The sequence below is a fragment of the Anser cygnoides genome, chromosome 5 (assembly GCF_040182565.1).
Source record: "Anser cygnoides isolate HZ-2024a breed goose chromosome 5, Taihu_goose_T2T_genome, whole genome shotgun sequence".
NCBI lineage: Eukaryota > Metazoa > Chordata > Aves > Anseriformes > Anatidae > Anser > Anser cygnoides.
In genome coordinates, this window is record NC_089877.1 from 36605413 (window position 1) to 36618198 (window position 12786).

General features: G+C 62.9%; 2 protein-coding genes across 9 annotated transcripts; one reads left to right on the top strand and one right to left on the bottom strand.

Moving 5' to 3' along the window:
- Positions 1-1086: 1086 nt before the first annotated feature.
- On the top strand, positions 1087-5127 carry VPS37C (VPS37C subunit of ESCRT-I). 6 transcript variants are annotated; one of them, XM_048053064.2, is made up of 6 exons: positions 1087-1330; positions 1612-1941; positions 2241-2356; positions 2437-2608; positions 3106-3188; positions 3452-5127. In XM_048053064.2, exons 3-6 carry the CDS (start codon positions 2264-2266, stop codon positions 4181-4183), a joined length of 1080 nt encoding a protein of 359 aa, XP_047909021.2. In that variant the 5' UTR covers positions 1087-1330; positions 1612-1941; positions 2241-2263; the 3' UTR covers positions 4184-5127. The 6 variants fall into 6 exon arrangements, with proteins under 6 accessions (XP_047909021.2, XP_047909023.2, XP_047909025.2 ...); XM_066998869.1 differs by having other exon boundaries at positions 1088-1420; positions 1612-1937; XM_048053059.2 differs by having other exon boundaries at positions 1088-1330; positions 1612-1937.
- A 352-nt stretch (positions 5128-5479) lies between these two features.
- On the bottom strand, positions 5480-11251 carry CD5 (CD5 molecule). Of its 3 annotated transcripts, XM_066998851.1 has the most exons (11): positions 10935-11244; positions 9891-9929; positions 9201-9476; positions 9063-9125; positions 8640-8939; positions 7657-7941; positions 7443-7574; positions 6955-7008; positions 6565-6687; positions 6354-6450; positions 5480-6277 (listed from the first exon to the last, which is right to left on the bottom strand). In XM_066998851.1, exons 1-10 carry the CDS (start codon positions 10984-10986, stop codon positions 6365-6367), a joined length of 1410 nt encoding a protein of 469 aa, XP_066854952.1. In that variant the 5' UTR covers positions 10987-11244; the 3' UTR covers positions 5480-6277; positions 6354-6364. The 3 variants fall into 3 exon arrangements, 2 of the variants coding, with proteins under 2 accessions (XP_066854952.1, XP_047909012.2); XM_048053055.2 differs by having other exon boundaries at positions 5480-6450; XR_010832105.1 differs by lacking the exons at positions 5480-6277; positions 6354-6450 and having other exon boundaries at positions 6595-6687; positions 6955-7574; positions 10935-11251.
- Positions 11252-12786: the final 1535 nt, after the last annotated feature.

Sequence of the window (12786 nt, forward strand, 5' to 3'; positions counted from 1 at the left end):
CAGGGAGATCTGGACAGATTGGAGAGCTAGGTGATCATCAACCACATGAAGTTTAACAAGAGCAAGTGCCAGGTCCTGCACCTGGGACGGGGCAACCCTGGCTGTATGTACAGACTGGGGGACGAGATGCTGGAGAGCAGCCCTGCAGAGAGGGATCTGGGGGCTGTGGCTGACAGCAGGTTGAATATGAGCCAGCAGTGTGGCCTGGCAGCCAGGAAGGCCAGCCATATCCTGGGGTGCATCAAGCACGGCATTGCTAGTCGGTCGAGGGAAGTGATTGTCCCACTCTGCTCTGAGCTGGTGCAGCCTCACCTCGAGTACTGTGTGCAGTTCTGGGCACCACAGTACAGGAAGGACATTAAACTGTTGGAGAGCGTCCAGAGGAGGGCGACGAAGATGGTGAAGGGCCTAGAGGGGAAGACGTATGAGGAGCGGCTGAGGTCACTTGGTCTGTTCAGCCTGGAAAAGAGGAGGCTGAGGGGAGACCTCATCAAGGCCTACAGCTTCCTCATGAGGGGGAGTGGAGGGGCAGGCGCCGACCTATTCTCCTTAGTCACCAGTGATAGGACCCATGGGAATGGTGTCAAGCTGGGGCAGGGGAGGTTTAGGCTAGACATCGGGAAGAGGTTCTTCACTGAGAGGGTGGTTGCACACTGGAACAGGCTCCCCAGTGAAGTAGTCACTGCACCAAGCCTGTCTGAATTTAAGAAGAGATTGGACTGTGCACTCAGTCACATGGTCTAAACTTTTGGGCAGACCTGTGCGGTGCCAGGAGTTGGACTTGATGATCCTTATGGGTCCCTTCCAACTCGGGATATTCTATGATTCTGTGATTCTAAACTTTATTTTCATTTCACATAGGGCTGGTCGTATCGGGACTACACCCAGCAGCACTCCAGGTCACCCCAAACAACAGCCGTGTGCGGCCCCCCGAGGCCGAGCCCCCCGGGCACCTCCCCTCGCCCAGCAGCGCACGAGGCGCCGAGGGCCCCCACGGCCGCCTTCCCCCGCCACAAGATGGCGGCGGCGGGACCTACCACCCTCCGCGCTGCGGGGGGGGGACTCTCCCCGCCCCGCGCGGTGGCACCGCCCACTTCCGCCTCCGCGCCGGAAGCCGGAAGCGCGGGGCGGCCGGGGCACGGCGGCGGCGCCTGCCGGGGGCGCCTGGCGCCGGTACCGGGCGGCCCGCGGTCGCTTCGCTCGGCCCCGCTCTAACGCTGAGCTGCCGCACCGCTCCGTGCCGCTCCACGCGGGTGCGCCGCGCCCGGCGGAGCGGGTAGGACACCGGCGCCCTCCCCGCCCGCTGCCCGGTGCGTCCCGGTACGTCCCGGTACGTCGTTGCGTCTCAGAAGCCGTGGCGCGAGTGCCTCGTAGCCCCTAAATCTTACCCGGCAGCACAGGGTTGTTTGAAATCACTCAGGCAAGCAGTGCCGCAGGGCCATTACTTCCCCCCCCCTATTTCCCCCTTATTTCCCTCTATTTCCCCCCCCTTATTTCCCCCTATTTCCCCCTTATTTCCCTCTATTCCCCCTTATTTTTATTCCCCCCCCTATTCCCCCTTTATTTCCCCCTTTATTTCCCTATATTTCCCTCTATTTCCACTTATTTCAGCGATTTTTAAACCTACAAGTGTTGCATCAAGCTCCCTACCCAGCCAACATTAAGCAACAGCGTTACTGGTAGCCATTAGCGAGGGAAGCGGTGCCACCCTACAGCCAGGGAAGAGAACACGCAGGAGGAAGGCACATCAGATGGGGCGAGGAGCTGGAGAGCTGGCGAGGTGCAGGAGGACGCGTGGTGGCAGTGGTCCGTGAGCTGCTGCGGGTCCCGAGTGTGGAAAGCAGGTCGGGGAGAGCAGGATTTGTGAATGGGATGGTGCAGCGAGAGCCAGCTGGAGCCTGGGAGTCGGCGTGACGTCGTCCTGCTATCGAGGGGCTGTGAGTAGGTGTTTCCTTGACAAAAACGTCTGGCAGGCGTAAGTGATCCTTCCAAGCATGCTGTGAAAAGGAAAAAAAAAAAAAAAGTCAGCTGCCAAATAAGGAATGGTTAGAAACGTTCAGTTTTCCTTCTCGCTCTGCCCTCGGTCTCACTGATTCTTTGTAGCATAAGGGAACTTCTCTGGCATAGCTGCTTCAAGCAGTTCAGCAAAGCTGTTTTTAAATCCGTAATAGGATTAGTGCCTATTTGCAGTGGGCTTTAGTAAACCTCCTCTTCATTTGACGTCCTTTTCCCCATCCTAGGATCCCGCACCTCCCCTGGGAGGATGGACACCCTGAAGAACCGGACCGTGGAGGAGCTCCGGGAGCTGCAGGAAAATGCCGAGGAGATCGAGCGCCTGGCCCTGGAGTCGAGGGAGGTAGGCAGGAGGCGGCTGGGCGAGGGCTGGGCTCGTGGGACCTCGCCGGCAGTCCCACGACTGCCGCGTCTCCTCCCCAGGTCCAGGAGCTGCAGCTGGAGAGGGAGATGGCGCTCGCTGCTAACCGCAGCTTGGCCGAGCAGAATCTGAAGTTCCAGGAGCCCCTGGAGACGGGGCGCTCCGACCTCTCCCGCAAGTACGAGGAGCTGCAGAAGCTCGCCGAGCGCTGTAAGGAGCAGAAGGCGAAACTGGGTGAGCGGATCCGAGCCTTGCACCCCGTCCTATACGGTCACGTGGGCTGTAGCTAGCTGTGCAACATCCTTCCCTGTTGCGTCTCCCTGCACCAGCCGTACTGAGCAGGAAAATTCATTCGGGGTGGCGGCAGTAAGGACTCTGCTGTGTGTCAAAGCTGTGTTGCCCCGTTTTCCGGTCAAATTCGTGGGGCCAGGTTGAGAATGCTGTCTTGGCAAAAAAAGCCTTCCAGTGCAGCAGTGGTTAAGGCTCTTTCCTCTTCTGTTTTTCTCCTTGCATCAACATTTTCCAAGGTAGGAAGGCACTCTTGTGCAAGCGGATTGGGCACGGAGATGTGACATCGAGGAAGAGAGCTCCTTCTGTTTTATGTTTTGAGTGTCTCACGTTACAGAGCTGCGGAACAGATGACAAGCACAGGCTCTGTAAGACAGGGCTGTGTGCTAATGTTTTTGCCCCGTTCTGTGTTCCATGTTTTGCTCTGCTGCTTGTTTCCTCAGAGAAATTTTCAGCAGCAATGCATCCTCAGATGTTGCTGGATCTCCTGCAGGTGGAAAGCCAAAAAATCGAAGAGGAGTCTGAGGTGAGCTTAAGGTTTAAATCCATTAGCAATTCCAGCGATTAGTCCTCAAAGACTTGCACTTACGCTCCCAAGCCTAATCCCTTAAATCAAGGATTATCTCTGTGTAGTTTGACATTGTTGCTCCAAAAAATTGGATTTCCCTTTCTTTGCTTGTGTGTGGCGCAGTGATCCTCTGCGTGCGCCTGAGAGAGAGACGTAAATCCTATCCTGTAGTGGGTTTGGGGAGGAAGTGCTGAGGGGTGCAGCACTGTCTTCTCTTGCAGAAAATGGCTGAGAAGTTCCTGGAGGGCGAGGTGGCCCTGGAGACCTTTCTCGAGCAGTTTTCCGTGATGAGGAAGCTGTCCCACTTGCGCCGGGTCAGGGTGGAGAAGCTGCAAGAGATCCTGCGCAAGTCGGCAGCGCCGCAGGAGCCCGGCAGGGACTCGAAGCAGCAGCAGCTGCCTCCTCACACCCCTGCAGACGCGCCGAAGCCGCAGCCTGTCCCCTCGGGGGCACCTTCCTTCCCTCTGCCCTACAGCCTGGCCCCGGGCATGCCGGTCGGCCCCACAGCCCACGGAGCTCTCCCTCCTGCTCCTTTCACTGGCGCCCCGGTCACCGTGGGACACGTTGCTGCCTCGCAGCCCAGCACCCAGCCCGTGTTTCCCTGCCAGCCTCCGGATGCCGGATACCCACCCGTGCAGGCTGCCAGCTCCGTGCCGGGCTACCCCCGGCCTCCCTCGGGAGCCCCCTCCTCTGGGCCAGCCTACTCCTGGTCTCCGTCCAGGGGCCCGCCACACGCCCCCTCCTTTCCGGGCCCTCTGCCCTCCACTCCGCCGCCCAGACCCGGCTACCCTCCCTATGCACCCCCCGGGGCAGGGAGGCCGCAGTGCCCCTACCCGACCCAGCCTCCCCTTCCCAGTTTCCCGATCCCCCCACAGCCTCCCTATCCTCCGGGGCCTCCCTTTGGGTACCCCCCGCCACCAAACCCTCAGCGCCCCGCTTGGCCTGGCTACTAAACTGGGACTCACGGGCAGCGTGCTCTGCTGCTCCCTCCTCCTTGCGGACTGAGGAAGAGGAGCGAGCCGAGAGCGTCGTGTAGGATGAGAGACGTGGCAGGCGGTCGCAGCTGCACCTCTAGGTTCAGTTTGGGACGATTGCTTGTGGGCTGGAGTGGCCGCTCTTCCCAGTCTGTTTGTCCAGGCTCCGTTATAGATTCCAGGGGGAGGTACTGGTGTGGGGTACGTGGGAGCGACGCGCACTGATAGCACCCGCTGAGAGCCTGACCCCCCGTCTGTGCGTGGGGGGGCGAGTGAGAGATCCTCCCTGCGTGCCTGTCGTTCGCTCTTTGGATAACACACGTAATGCAGTAATTCTGAGCCTTTTCACAGGTGTTCAAAAGGCACGGTGGGAATCACTGACAGTATTTCTGACGCAAAATACTCACGGCCCTCCTGGAATTGAGAGGCAGAGCCAGCCAGGCTTGCAGGTGGACTCGTAATGCGTCGTAGCAGGGAGAAGCAGCGAGCCAGCCCCTTGGGGGACTGGCCAGGCCTCGAGGTGTGTCTGTGTTTTTACGCTGGTGTGGGGTGACTTCCAAACCAGTTCTGCCTGAGGTGTTCCCACTGGCTCTGAGGTCAGGTTGCCCTCGGCCCAATCCAGGTGCTCACGGCTCACTGGGGAGCAAAAACTGGGGCGTTTTCTGGGGTGCTGCAGGCTCCAGCCATCCTCGTGTTCCCCTCTCTCCTCAGGAAACACTAGGTAACAGGGGGTGCCCCCAGCTCTTAATGGAAATGGGATTTGCTTTGCTCAGCACTTTATCCTACGAATCCTGCTTGTATCCATGTAAGTTATTTATAAGGAACAGTTACTAATGGACTAGAAAAAGAGGAATGCTTTGGGGGTTTGATGGACATAGTTCCGTATCGTGGTTAATTACAGTAATAAAACTCAATGAATTGCACGTGAGGTCACAGCAGTGGTTGCTTTCGGAAATGGGAGGGCATCCAGCTCTTACTTTCTATTGATCTTTTAGTGCCATCCTGGCCTCCTTACACCAACTTCCTCTTGATTTTGTCAATAAAAGCTTTCACCCTCTTGCAGGACCATCTTCCTCTAATTTGTCTTTCCTGCTCTCTTCCTTTCATTTTCCCTAAGGGGCCCATTGCTGCGGTGCTGTGCATCAGCCCAGCTCGCCCCTCGGCACCATTTCTCTCTTGGCCTGTGCCGGCAACGTGTTTTCCCTCACTGGCTGGGAGGTTGCTGGTCTAAGGAGCAGCACTGGTGGGTAGTGGAAGGAAGAGAACAAGACATAATTACTAGAAAAATGATTTTATTACAACCGTCGCTGCTAATTAAATATCTCAGATTTGGTTCTCAACATTTTTACCCTTCCTGCGCTCCTCGCATCTGCGCTTTGCTTTATACGTGGGCACAAATCTCACACTGTCCCGCACAAGCACGGCCAAGCTCACATCTTTGCAGCCTTGCCCGAAGACCAGGGGTGCGTGGTCCCGCTGGCAAAGCGCAGTGCCCCGCTGACGGAGCCCTGTGCGTGCACAGCCGCTCTCAGCCCAGCCCTGCGGGGCGGAGGAGCGTGGTTATCCTGGTTTCGAGGTGGAGAGGCCGGCAACCCCCCTCCGAGCTGTCGTGAGCGCGGCTGCTCCGTTCTCGGTGCACGTGCAAAGCCTGCTGCAACCCAGCTGCCTTTTAGACTCATACAAATAGCTTAAAAAGCCCCCGCCTCGCACTTTCCCAGGCGGGAGGCCCCAAAGCGAGAGGGCACGGTTGAGGAAGCTTTCTCGGAAGGGCGCTCACTTAGCGGGGTGCTGTGGCACCCCAAAGCCGGGCGGGGGGTCAGAGCTGAGCACTGCTCGGCCTGGGGGGAGCGCAGCGGGTGGCGAGGGGTGCAGGCAGGTTCAGCTCCGGCTCTGGCAGGGACACGGCGAGCGGCAAGGTCTCCCCACGAGTGACCGCGTCCCTGTGAGCAGGACAAGCTCTGCCACGCCGTGGGGGGATGCAGGGGGCTTCTGGCACAGGCATTTGTCTTCTCTTCCGCCAGCTCTGTTCAACTCATGCTTTACCTTTCTCCACGTGCTGAATCCCACCCCTGTCTGCAGGGCGAGGAGGAAGGGCAGGAAACTAGGTGGTTTGCCAAAATGGAAGTAGCCGCAGCTGGGCCGCCCCTACCTCTCTCAGGGTCACAGCCTGCGGGCAGACTGCAGGTCGTAGTCGCTGTCAGAGGAGTTGTCCGGAGGGTTGGAAGATCGGGCTGCGCCTTCCAGGGCTGCGGAGGGAACCGAGCAGGGCACAGCTCCTTACTGGGGCTTGAGAAGGGGCCGCCAGCCCCAGGCAGCCCCTCGCCCGGCGTCACCAAACCGTCCCGCCTCCCACGCCTCACCTGTGTATGCCGACAGGTAGGAGCTCTTCTGGGGGGGCTGAGCGTAGTCGTTGTCCCCCCCCTGCGCCCTCTGCCCTTCTGCCCGCGGCCTCAGGGTGACGGTGCTGTTGCGGTGGAAGGAGACTGCAAGGCAGGGCGGCTCAGAGTGGGGGCAAGGTGCGCGGGGTCGTTCGAGCACCCCCCCGCCAGGTGGGCGCACGCCCCGGCCCCCTCCCGAGGGCTGAGTAAGAGCGGGAGCCGCTCGCCCGTGGCGAGCCCGGCTGAGTCAACGCCGCACCGGTGAGTCAACGCGGCGGCAGGAAGCGAGAGCCCGTTCACACCTCCGCCGCCGCCGTGCCCCGGCCCAAAACCCCGCTCCCTACCCACCGCCCCCGGGCTGCTGCCGCTCACCGTTCTGGTTGAGCCCCGTGGGGCCGATCCACTGCCGCTGCTTCTTCTTGGAGACTGCACGGGAGGGGAGGCGGTGAGGCACGACGCGTCTCCCTGAGGAGCTGCCGGCTCGCTCTGCCGCCAGCTTCTTTTCCTCCGTCTGCCGGCCCCCCGCGGGCCCCATCTGCCGCGCTGAATAATCCCCCCACCGGTAATCCCCCCCGGGACCCGCTGCCCGCCTCATGAAACGCTCCTTTGTGCACCTAATCCCCCCGCCGGTGCCACGTGGGACAGCAAAGGGACAATGGGGACAGGGGTTGTGGCACTGGCGTCCCGTGGTGGCACCCGGCTGGGGAGGTGGGGAGCAGCGCGCGCGTGGCCCGAAACCCTGGGGGAGACGGGGAAGGCGCTGGAGACGGGCATCCCACGGGCATCGGGGTGGGCACAAACTGGAGGTGCTGGGGGGACGTGGGGACAGGCTGGGGAGGACCGGGGAGCTCGCCACCTACTTTTCTTCATCAGCCACCTGTAGGCGGGAGGGCCGCAGATAAGCAGGAGGATGCCGAAGAGGAGCAGGGCCAGGCAGATGCTCGCCACGGTGCCCGCTGCTACGCCGGCGGGACGCGGCTTCGAGTCCTGGCCTGTGGGAGGACGGATGTCACCGCGCAGGGCCAGCACATGCCGGGGCTGAGAGAGCTCCGCGGGGAGCTGCTGGCCACTTACACACGACTCGGGTGCGGAAGCAGGAGCGGAGCGACCTGGGGCTGTCCGGGCAGAGGTGCAGGTGGCGGACGTCACAGAAGACCCCCATGGAAGGGGGCTCTCGGACCTCAGTGCTGGAGGAGAGGTTGCCACAGCGCAGCTCCCTGCACAGCTGCCGGCCCCGCTCGTTGCGCTGCGCCGGGCGGTCGCACAGCACCTGCCAGCGGCCCTGCTGGAACACCTCGATGTCCCCCTCGCAGGGCGTGGGGCCACCCGCCAGCCTCCGCACCGCCTGCGGCTGGGAACCTGCAGGAGAGAGACCTGGTGGCCGAGTGCCGGGGTGCTCGCCGTGCCCGCCTCTCCCTTCCCCTCTTGCCGTGGGCGTTGAGGGCTCGCACAAGCAGTGACAGAGACGTCGAGGGGCTTGGAACCGTCCCCGTGGCAAGCGCAGCCGTGAAACCCACTCTGGCAGCTGCTGCGGTTCATCCCGCTAAGCCCCCAAACCCCGCGGTCTGGCTTCAAAGCCTGAGCAGATGGAAAGGCTTGGAGCAAGCCTGCCGCTCGCCCCGGGGCTTGGCTCTCCTGGCCTTGGCACGAGCAAGGGGCTGCTCGGCGGGGAGCCGTGAGCTGCCTGCAAGCTTCCCCCACCACGCTTGCAGAAAACACAAAGGGGGCATGGACAAGAGCGTGCCAGACCCCGATGCCTTCCACCCTCGCACGCGTTGGGTTTCAGGGTGCTGGCTCCCCAGCTTTTCCCGCTTGCAGGCTCAAAGCAGGGTCTGGGGGTGCAGTTTCCAGGAACCCAGCGCACACGGGAGATTTCCTGTTTTGTCTTCACGCACGGAAGAGGAAGAGCGGCAGTGGGTGGACGGCAATGTGAGGGGTGGAAGGGGCACCTCTGCCACCCATGGGTGCTCCCAGCTCCCCATGCCCACCTCCTCCATGCCAAAGGAGAGCAGTATCCACAGCCCCCCCGCCACTGCAACCCCCTGTGCGTCGCTCACCTGAGCAGGTGAGGAAGGCGGGCGCTCTCCCGCGCCCGTCCCTGGTCCTGTTGAAGCAGTCGAGGAGCTCGGGGCTCCTGCACGGCTCCACTGCCTCCCACTTCACGAGGAGCTGGCTTGTCTGCGGGGCTGCGGGGCCATCGATGGGGCTGCCGCAGCCAAGCGCGCTGCAGATGCGGGCAGCCAGCTCCATCCAATTGCCCGGGCTGCTCGCCACGGCCCCCCACCGCCCCCGCATGTGGAGCTCCACAAAGCCCGAGCAGCTGAAGTTGCTGTCCACCAGCCGCAGCCTGGGGGGGCCTGGAGAGGGAACAGGGAGATCGCGGCCATCACAGGCAGGACTTTGGCTCCCCAAATTCCCCAGCAGCCACACTGCACGGGGAGCAAAGCCCTGCCACGCTGCGCGGGCAGCGGGTTTCTCACCGGTGGGCTCCGGGCTGGTGGTTGGTGGCGTAGGGGGAGGCTTGGTGGTGGTGGTCGCCGGCTCTGAAACGAGAAGGGAGGCAACAGGTAGGGGCAGCGGGGGCACAAGGGGGCTGGGAGGGGGGGCATGATGCTCACCACTGCAGGCGAAGGCGGCGTGGCTGCTGCAGTTAGCCAGCTGCCAGAGGCACGTGTTCTTCCAAGTGCACCGCGCCGCCTGCACCTGTGGCTTCTTGCTGCTGTCCACCTCAAAGTGGCCGGCGGCAGCGGGGGGGCCACAGCCCAGCTGCTGGCAGATGCTGACCGTGGCCTGCTTCCCGATGTCCCAGCACGCGGGGCTCCAGGCTGTCCCCATCTTCACCTCCAGCTTCCCGGCGCAGCGGCAGCTGCCACCGGTGAGCCGCAGACGGGGGACTGCGGGGAGAGCAGAGGCATAAGGGGCTTTCCTCCCCTCCCCATAGCCCCCAGACGGTTTTCCAGCCGGGTCTGGCTCGGTGCTGCAGTGAGGCTCAGCACCACTGCGGCAGCCGGGGCTGCTGGCAGCATGGGGCAGGAAGGAAACGGGGCTTGCTCGGGGTGCGCAGGGGAAATGGGGCACGGGGGGCACGGGCAGCAGCCATGAAAGCCCCGGGACCCTGTACCACACACTCACACTGGGCACCACAACACCACTGCTGGCCTCGTGGGACCGAGCAGGTTCCACAGCCCCAAAGCCGGAGCCGTGGGGCCAAAGCCACCGCGATGCAGCGGGTGCTGGTCCGGTCCGACAGGCACCATGCTAACAAGTCCCGGGTGGTCCCGGGGAGCTGCTCCCCCCCTCATGCTCACCTGTAGGGTTCAGGGCCGCTCCTCTGTGGCTGCAGATTGCTGCAAGAGAAGGGGATGGGATCAGCTGTACCTGCACCCGGCGCCCCCACCATGAGCAGCGTCCCCAGCTCACGACCTGGCACCAGGTGTTTAGGAGGAGAAAGGTGATTCTGGGCGCTCCGGCCAGCCTTGCCACAAGCGGGGAGGTTGGGCAGCACAGACCCCATAGGCCGCTGTTTTTTCTTGGCAATAAAAGAGCATTTTCCGGCTTTCTCAGTGAATTTGCCCTCACCCCTACTCCTCCCTACCTTTCATTAAATACAAGCAACCTCACGCAACCAGCCACAGCGTGCTGGTGGATGATTACTGCTGAAAAAAAAAGACAGAGAAGCACACCTGCTAATTGCCGCTAACTAGCTACCGTCATTACTGGTAGGAAGCCCAGGCCAAGCAGGCAGGCATGGTGGCAGTGGCCCTGCGGTGAGCCGAGCACTGCCACCAGGCTGGACCCCGCGGGCTGTGGGACAAGGACGGGGCGGCTGCTGGGGGCTGGGGCAGCCCGTGCCCTGCCGGGGGGCCGCTCTGGAAGGAGCCGGTGATCCGTGAGCCTGGTGGCACCCGGGTGGGAGCCCGGCACCAGGGACACCAGCGTTTTGGGGACTGGCACCCGCTGGGTGTGCGCTCTCATTTCATCTACCAAAGCCCCAGCGGCAGCGCGGCGGCACTGTGGCCTTGTGCTCGGCCAGCCCCTTTGCCTGTCCCTGTCCCCAAAAGTCCCCCCGCAGCGCCAAGTTCGGGGGTTGCGCAGGGAGGGCGCGGGACCCTGGCGAGGGGGTGAGCCAAGGGAGAGGCAATGGTGACCCGCAGCACAAGGCACGGGACCGAGCCCCCACGTCCTGCCCAGCAGCGGGGTTTCACCACGGGCTCCGTGTTATCTTGGGGTTCTGGCCAGGCTGGGTTTCCCCCACCCGCTGCCCGAGGTGTCGGCGCTGCAGGGACAGTGCGGTGCACCCGGTAGGCGCCCAGCACCACCCGACCCCCCGGGCCCAGCCCCACCGTACTCACCCCATGTCCCCAGCACGAGCAGCAGGCGCACGGCGGGCGGCCAGGCTGCCATGGGGCCGCTGGCTGCCTCCTCCTCCTCCTCCTCCCCGGCGCTGGCGGCTGAGCACGGGGCACCAACGCCTCTGTACCCGGGCCGGGGAAGGGAGACGAGGGGGGGACGGGGAGGAACAGGCTGTTTTTCCTCCCTCTGTGGTTTTCTGCGTCACGTCTCGCTCGTTTGAAGTCACAACCTGCCATCTGCCTCGCTGGGTCCTGCAGAACCAGAGAGAACCTGAGAGGCTCAACTTCATCTGCATCCCCACCCCATCCCCTCCCATGTCCCCATCCCCATCCCATCCCATCCCATCCCCGTCCCTATCCTCGTTCCCAGCCAATCCCCATCCCATCCCCATCCCTTCTCCATCCATGTCTCCATCCTCACTCCCCATCCCCTACTCATCCCAACCCATCCTATCCCATCCCATCCATGTTCCCATCTCATTCCTATCCCACCCCATCCCAATCCCCATCACCATCCCCAGCAAGGGTTCCCCTGTCAGCCCCCCCCCAACTCCTCGGTGGGGTGAATGTGCCCAGTACTGGGGGGTGAGGAGGACCCCAGCTCTCCCTCGGGCCCCCACAAAGCTGCGGGCAGTGTGGCCGAGCCAGACCCTGGGGTCCTGGAGCTGGCACCCAAAGGGAAGCTGGGGGGTCCTGGGTGTTCCCAAGTGCCTGGAGCTGCACCCACTGGTCAAAACTGGCCTCAGCTGCAGCTCAGAGCCATTTCGGGAGCCCACACCCTGGATTTCAGCAGAGTAAACCAGTGGTGGCCACTAAACCCAACAGCCCGGGTGCTCAGAGGGGCCGGATCCCACCCTCGCTGCAGCGGGGAGCCCTGCGGCCGCTCTCACGAGGCACCGCTTCCTGCCACAACTAGCCGCCCCGTGCCGGGGGCTGCCTCCCTCGTCCGTCCGGGCTCGCTTCGCCTCTGCACCGACAGCCTCACCGTCGCCTGTGGTCGCCGGTCGGGGCGAGCACCGCTGCACCGGGGCAGGAAACGTGCAGCGCCGAGCCCGGCCGAGCCGCACCGCGCCGCATCACCGTGTGCCTGGAGCACCCTGACGCTGGCACCAGCCCTGCTTGTCCCTCTTGCAGGCGTCCTGGGGACACCGCGTGTCCCTGCGAGGCACGTTGGTGCCAGTGGTGACAGACAGGGGATGGGAGAGGCGCTGATTGATTGCGCCCTAATTAATTCCCCTGAATCCAGGTCATGCATGCTGACGAAGGTTTGCCATTGACCCGATGGTATTCTTGATAAGCGGCGGTGCCGTGGGGCCAGCGAGAGCTCCACTGCCACCTCCTGCTGTGCCCCGTGGCCACTCAACGCTCCATGGCCCCAGGGTGCCCTGCTCCTGTGGGGCTTCCCCCACCCCAAGACCCCTCTCCAGCCCCAGCCCCAGAGTGGGGCCTCGGCTCCCCTGGGAGTTTCCTGCCTCCGAGCTGCCTCTGGGCTGAAGATGTTCCATGACTCAAGAGGAAGCGGCCGCAGGTTGCCGCGCAGAGAGGCTCGGAGCAGGCGGGCGATGCTCTGAGCCCTGCTCCGCGCTCAGCTCACGGCCGCGGGGTCCCCTTGGCCAGGTGGGGACCCCCAGCTCCTCCTGAGCTCGGACAGCATCGGGTTTTCTCCCTGTCCCCATGGGCTGGAAGGGGAAGGCACGGCCGTGGTGGGAGCAGGGGCCAGCCTGGACGGCTGCTCCATGTGCGTTTCTGGAGAAGGATGTGTGCAAGGAGGGCTTTGCCCCATTTTTGACCCCTCCTGTTTCCTTTAGAGTAAAAAAGGGTGAACTCGCGCTGCTATGCACCGCGGATCTTT

Bases quoted from the DNA above. Each gene is read 5' to 3' on its own strand.
- CD5 (XM_066998851.1), bottom strand. From the start codon at position 10,986: ATGGCAGCCTGGCCGCCCGCCGTGCGCCTGCTGCTCGTGCTGGGGACA. The intron at 9,477-9,890 runs GTGAGCATGAGG...CTCTCCCCGCAG, and splicing joins AGCGGCCCTGAACCCTACAG to TCCCCCGTCTGCGGCTCACC. The intron at 9,126-9,200 runs GTGAGCATCATG...TTCTCGTTTCAG, and splicing joins CGCCGCCTTCGCCTGCAGTG to AGCCGGCGACCACCACCACC.
- VPS37C (XM_048053064.2), top strand. From the start codon at position 2,264: ATGGACACCCTGAAGAACCGGACCGTGGAGGAGCTCCGGGAGCTGCAG. The intron at 2,609-3,105 runs GTGAGCGGATCC...TTGTTTCCTCAG, and splicing joins GGAGCAGAAGGCGAAACTGG to AGAAATTTTCAGCAGCAATG. The intron at 3,189-3,451 runs GTGAGCTTAAGG...CTTCTCTTGCAG, and splicing joins AAATCGAAGAGGAGTCTGAG to AAAATGGCTGAGAAGTTCCT.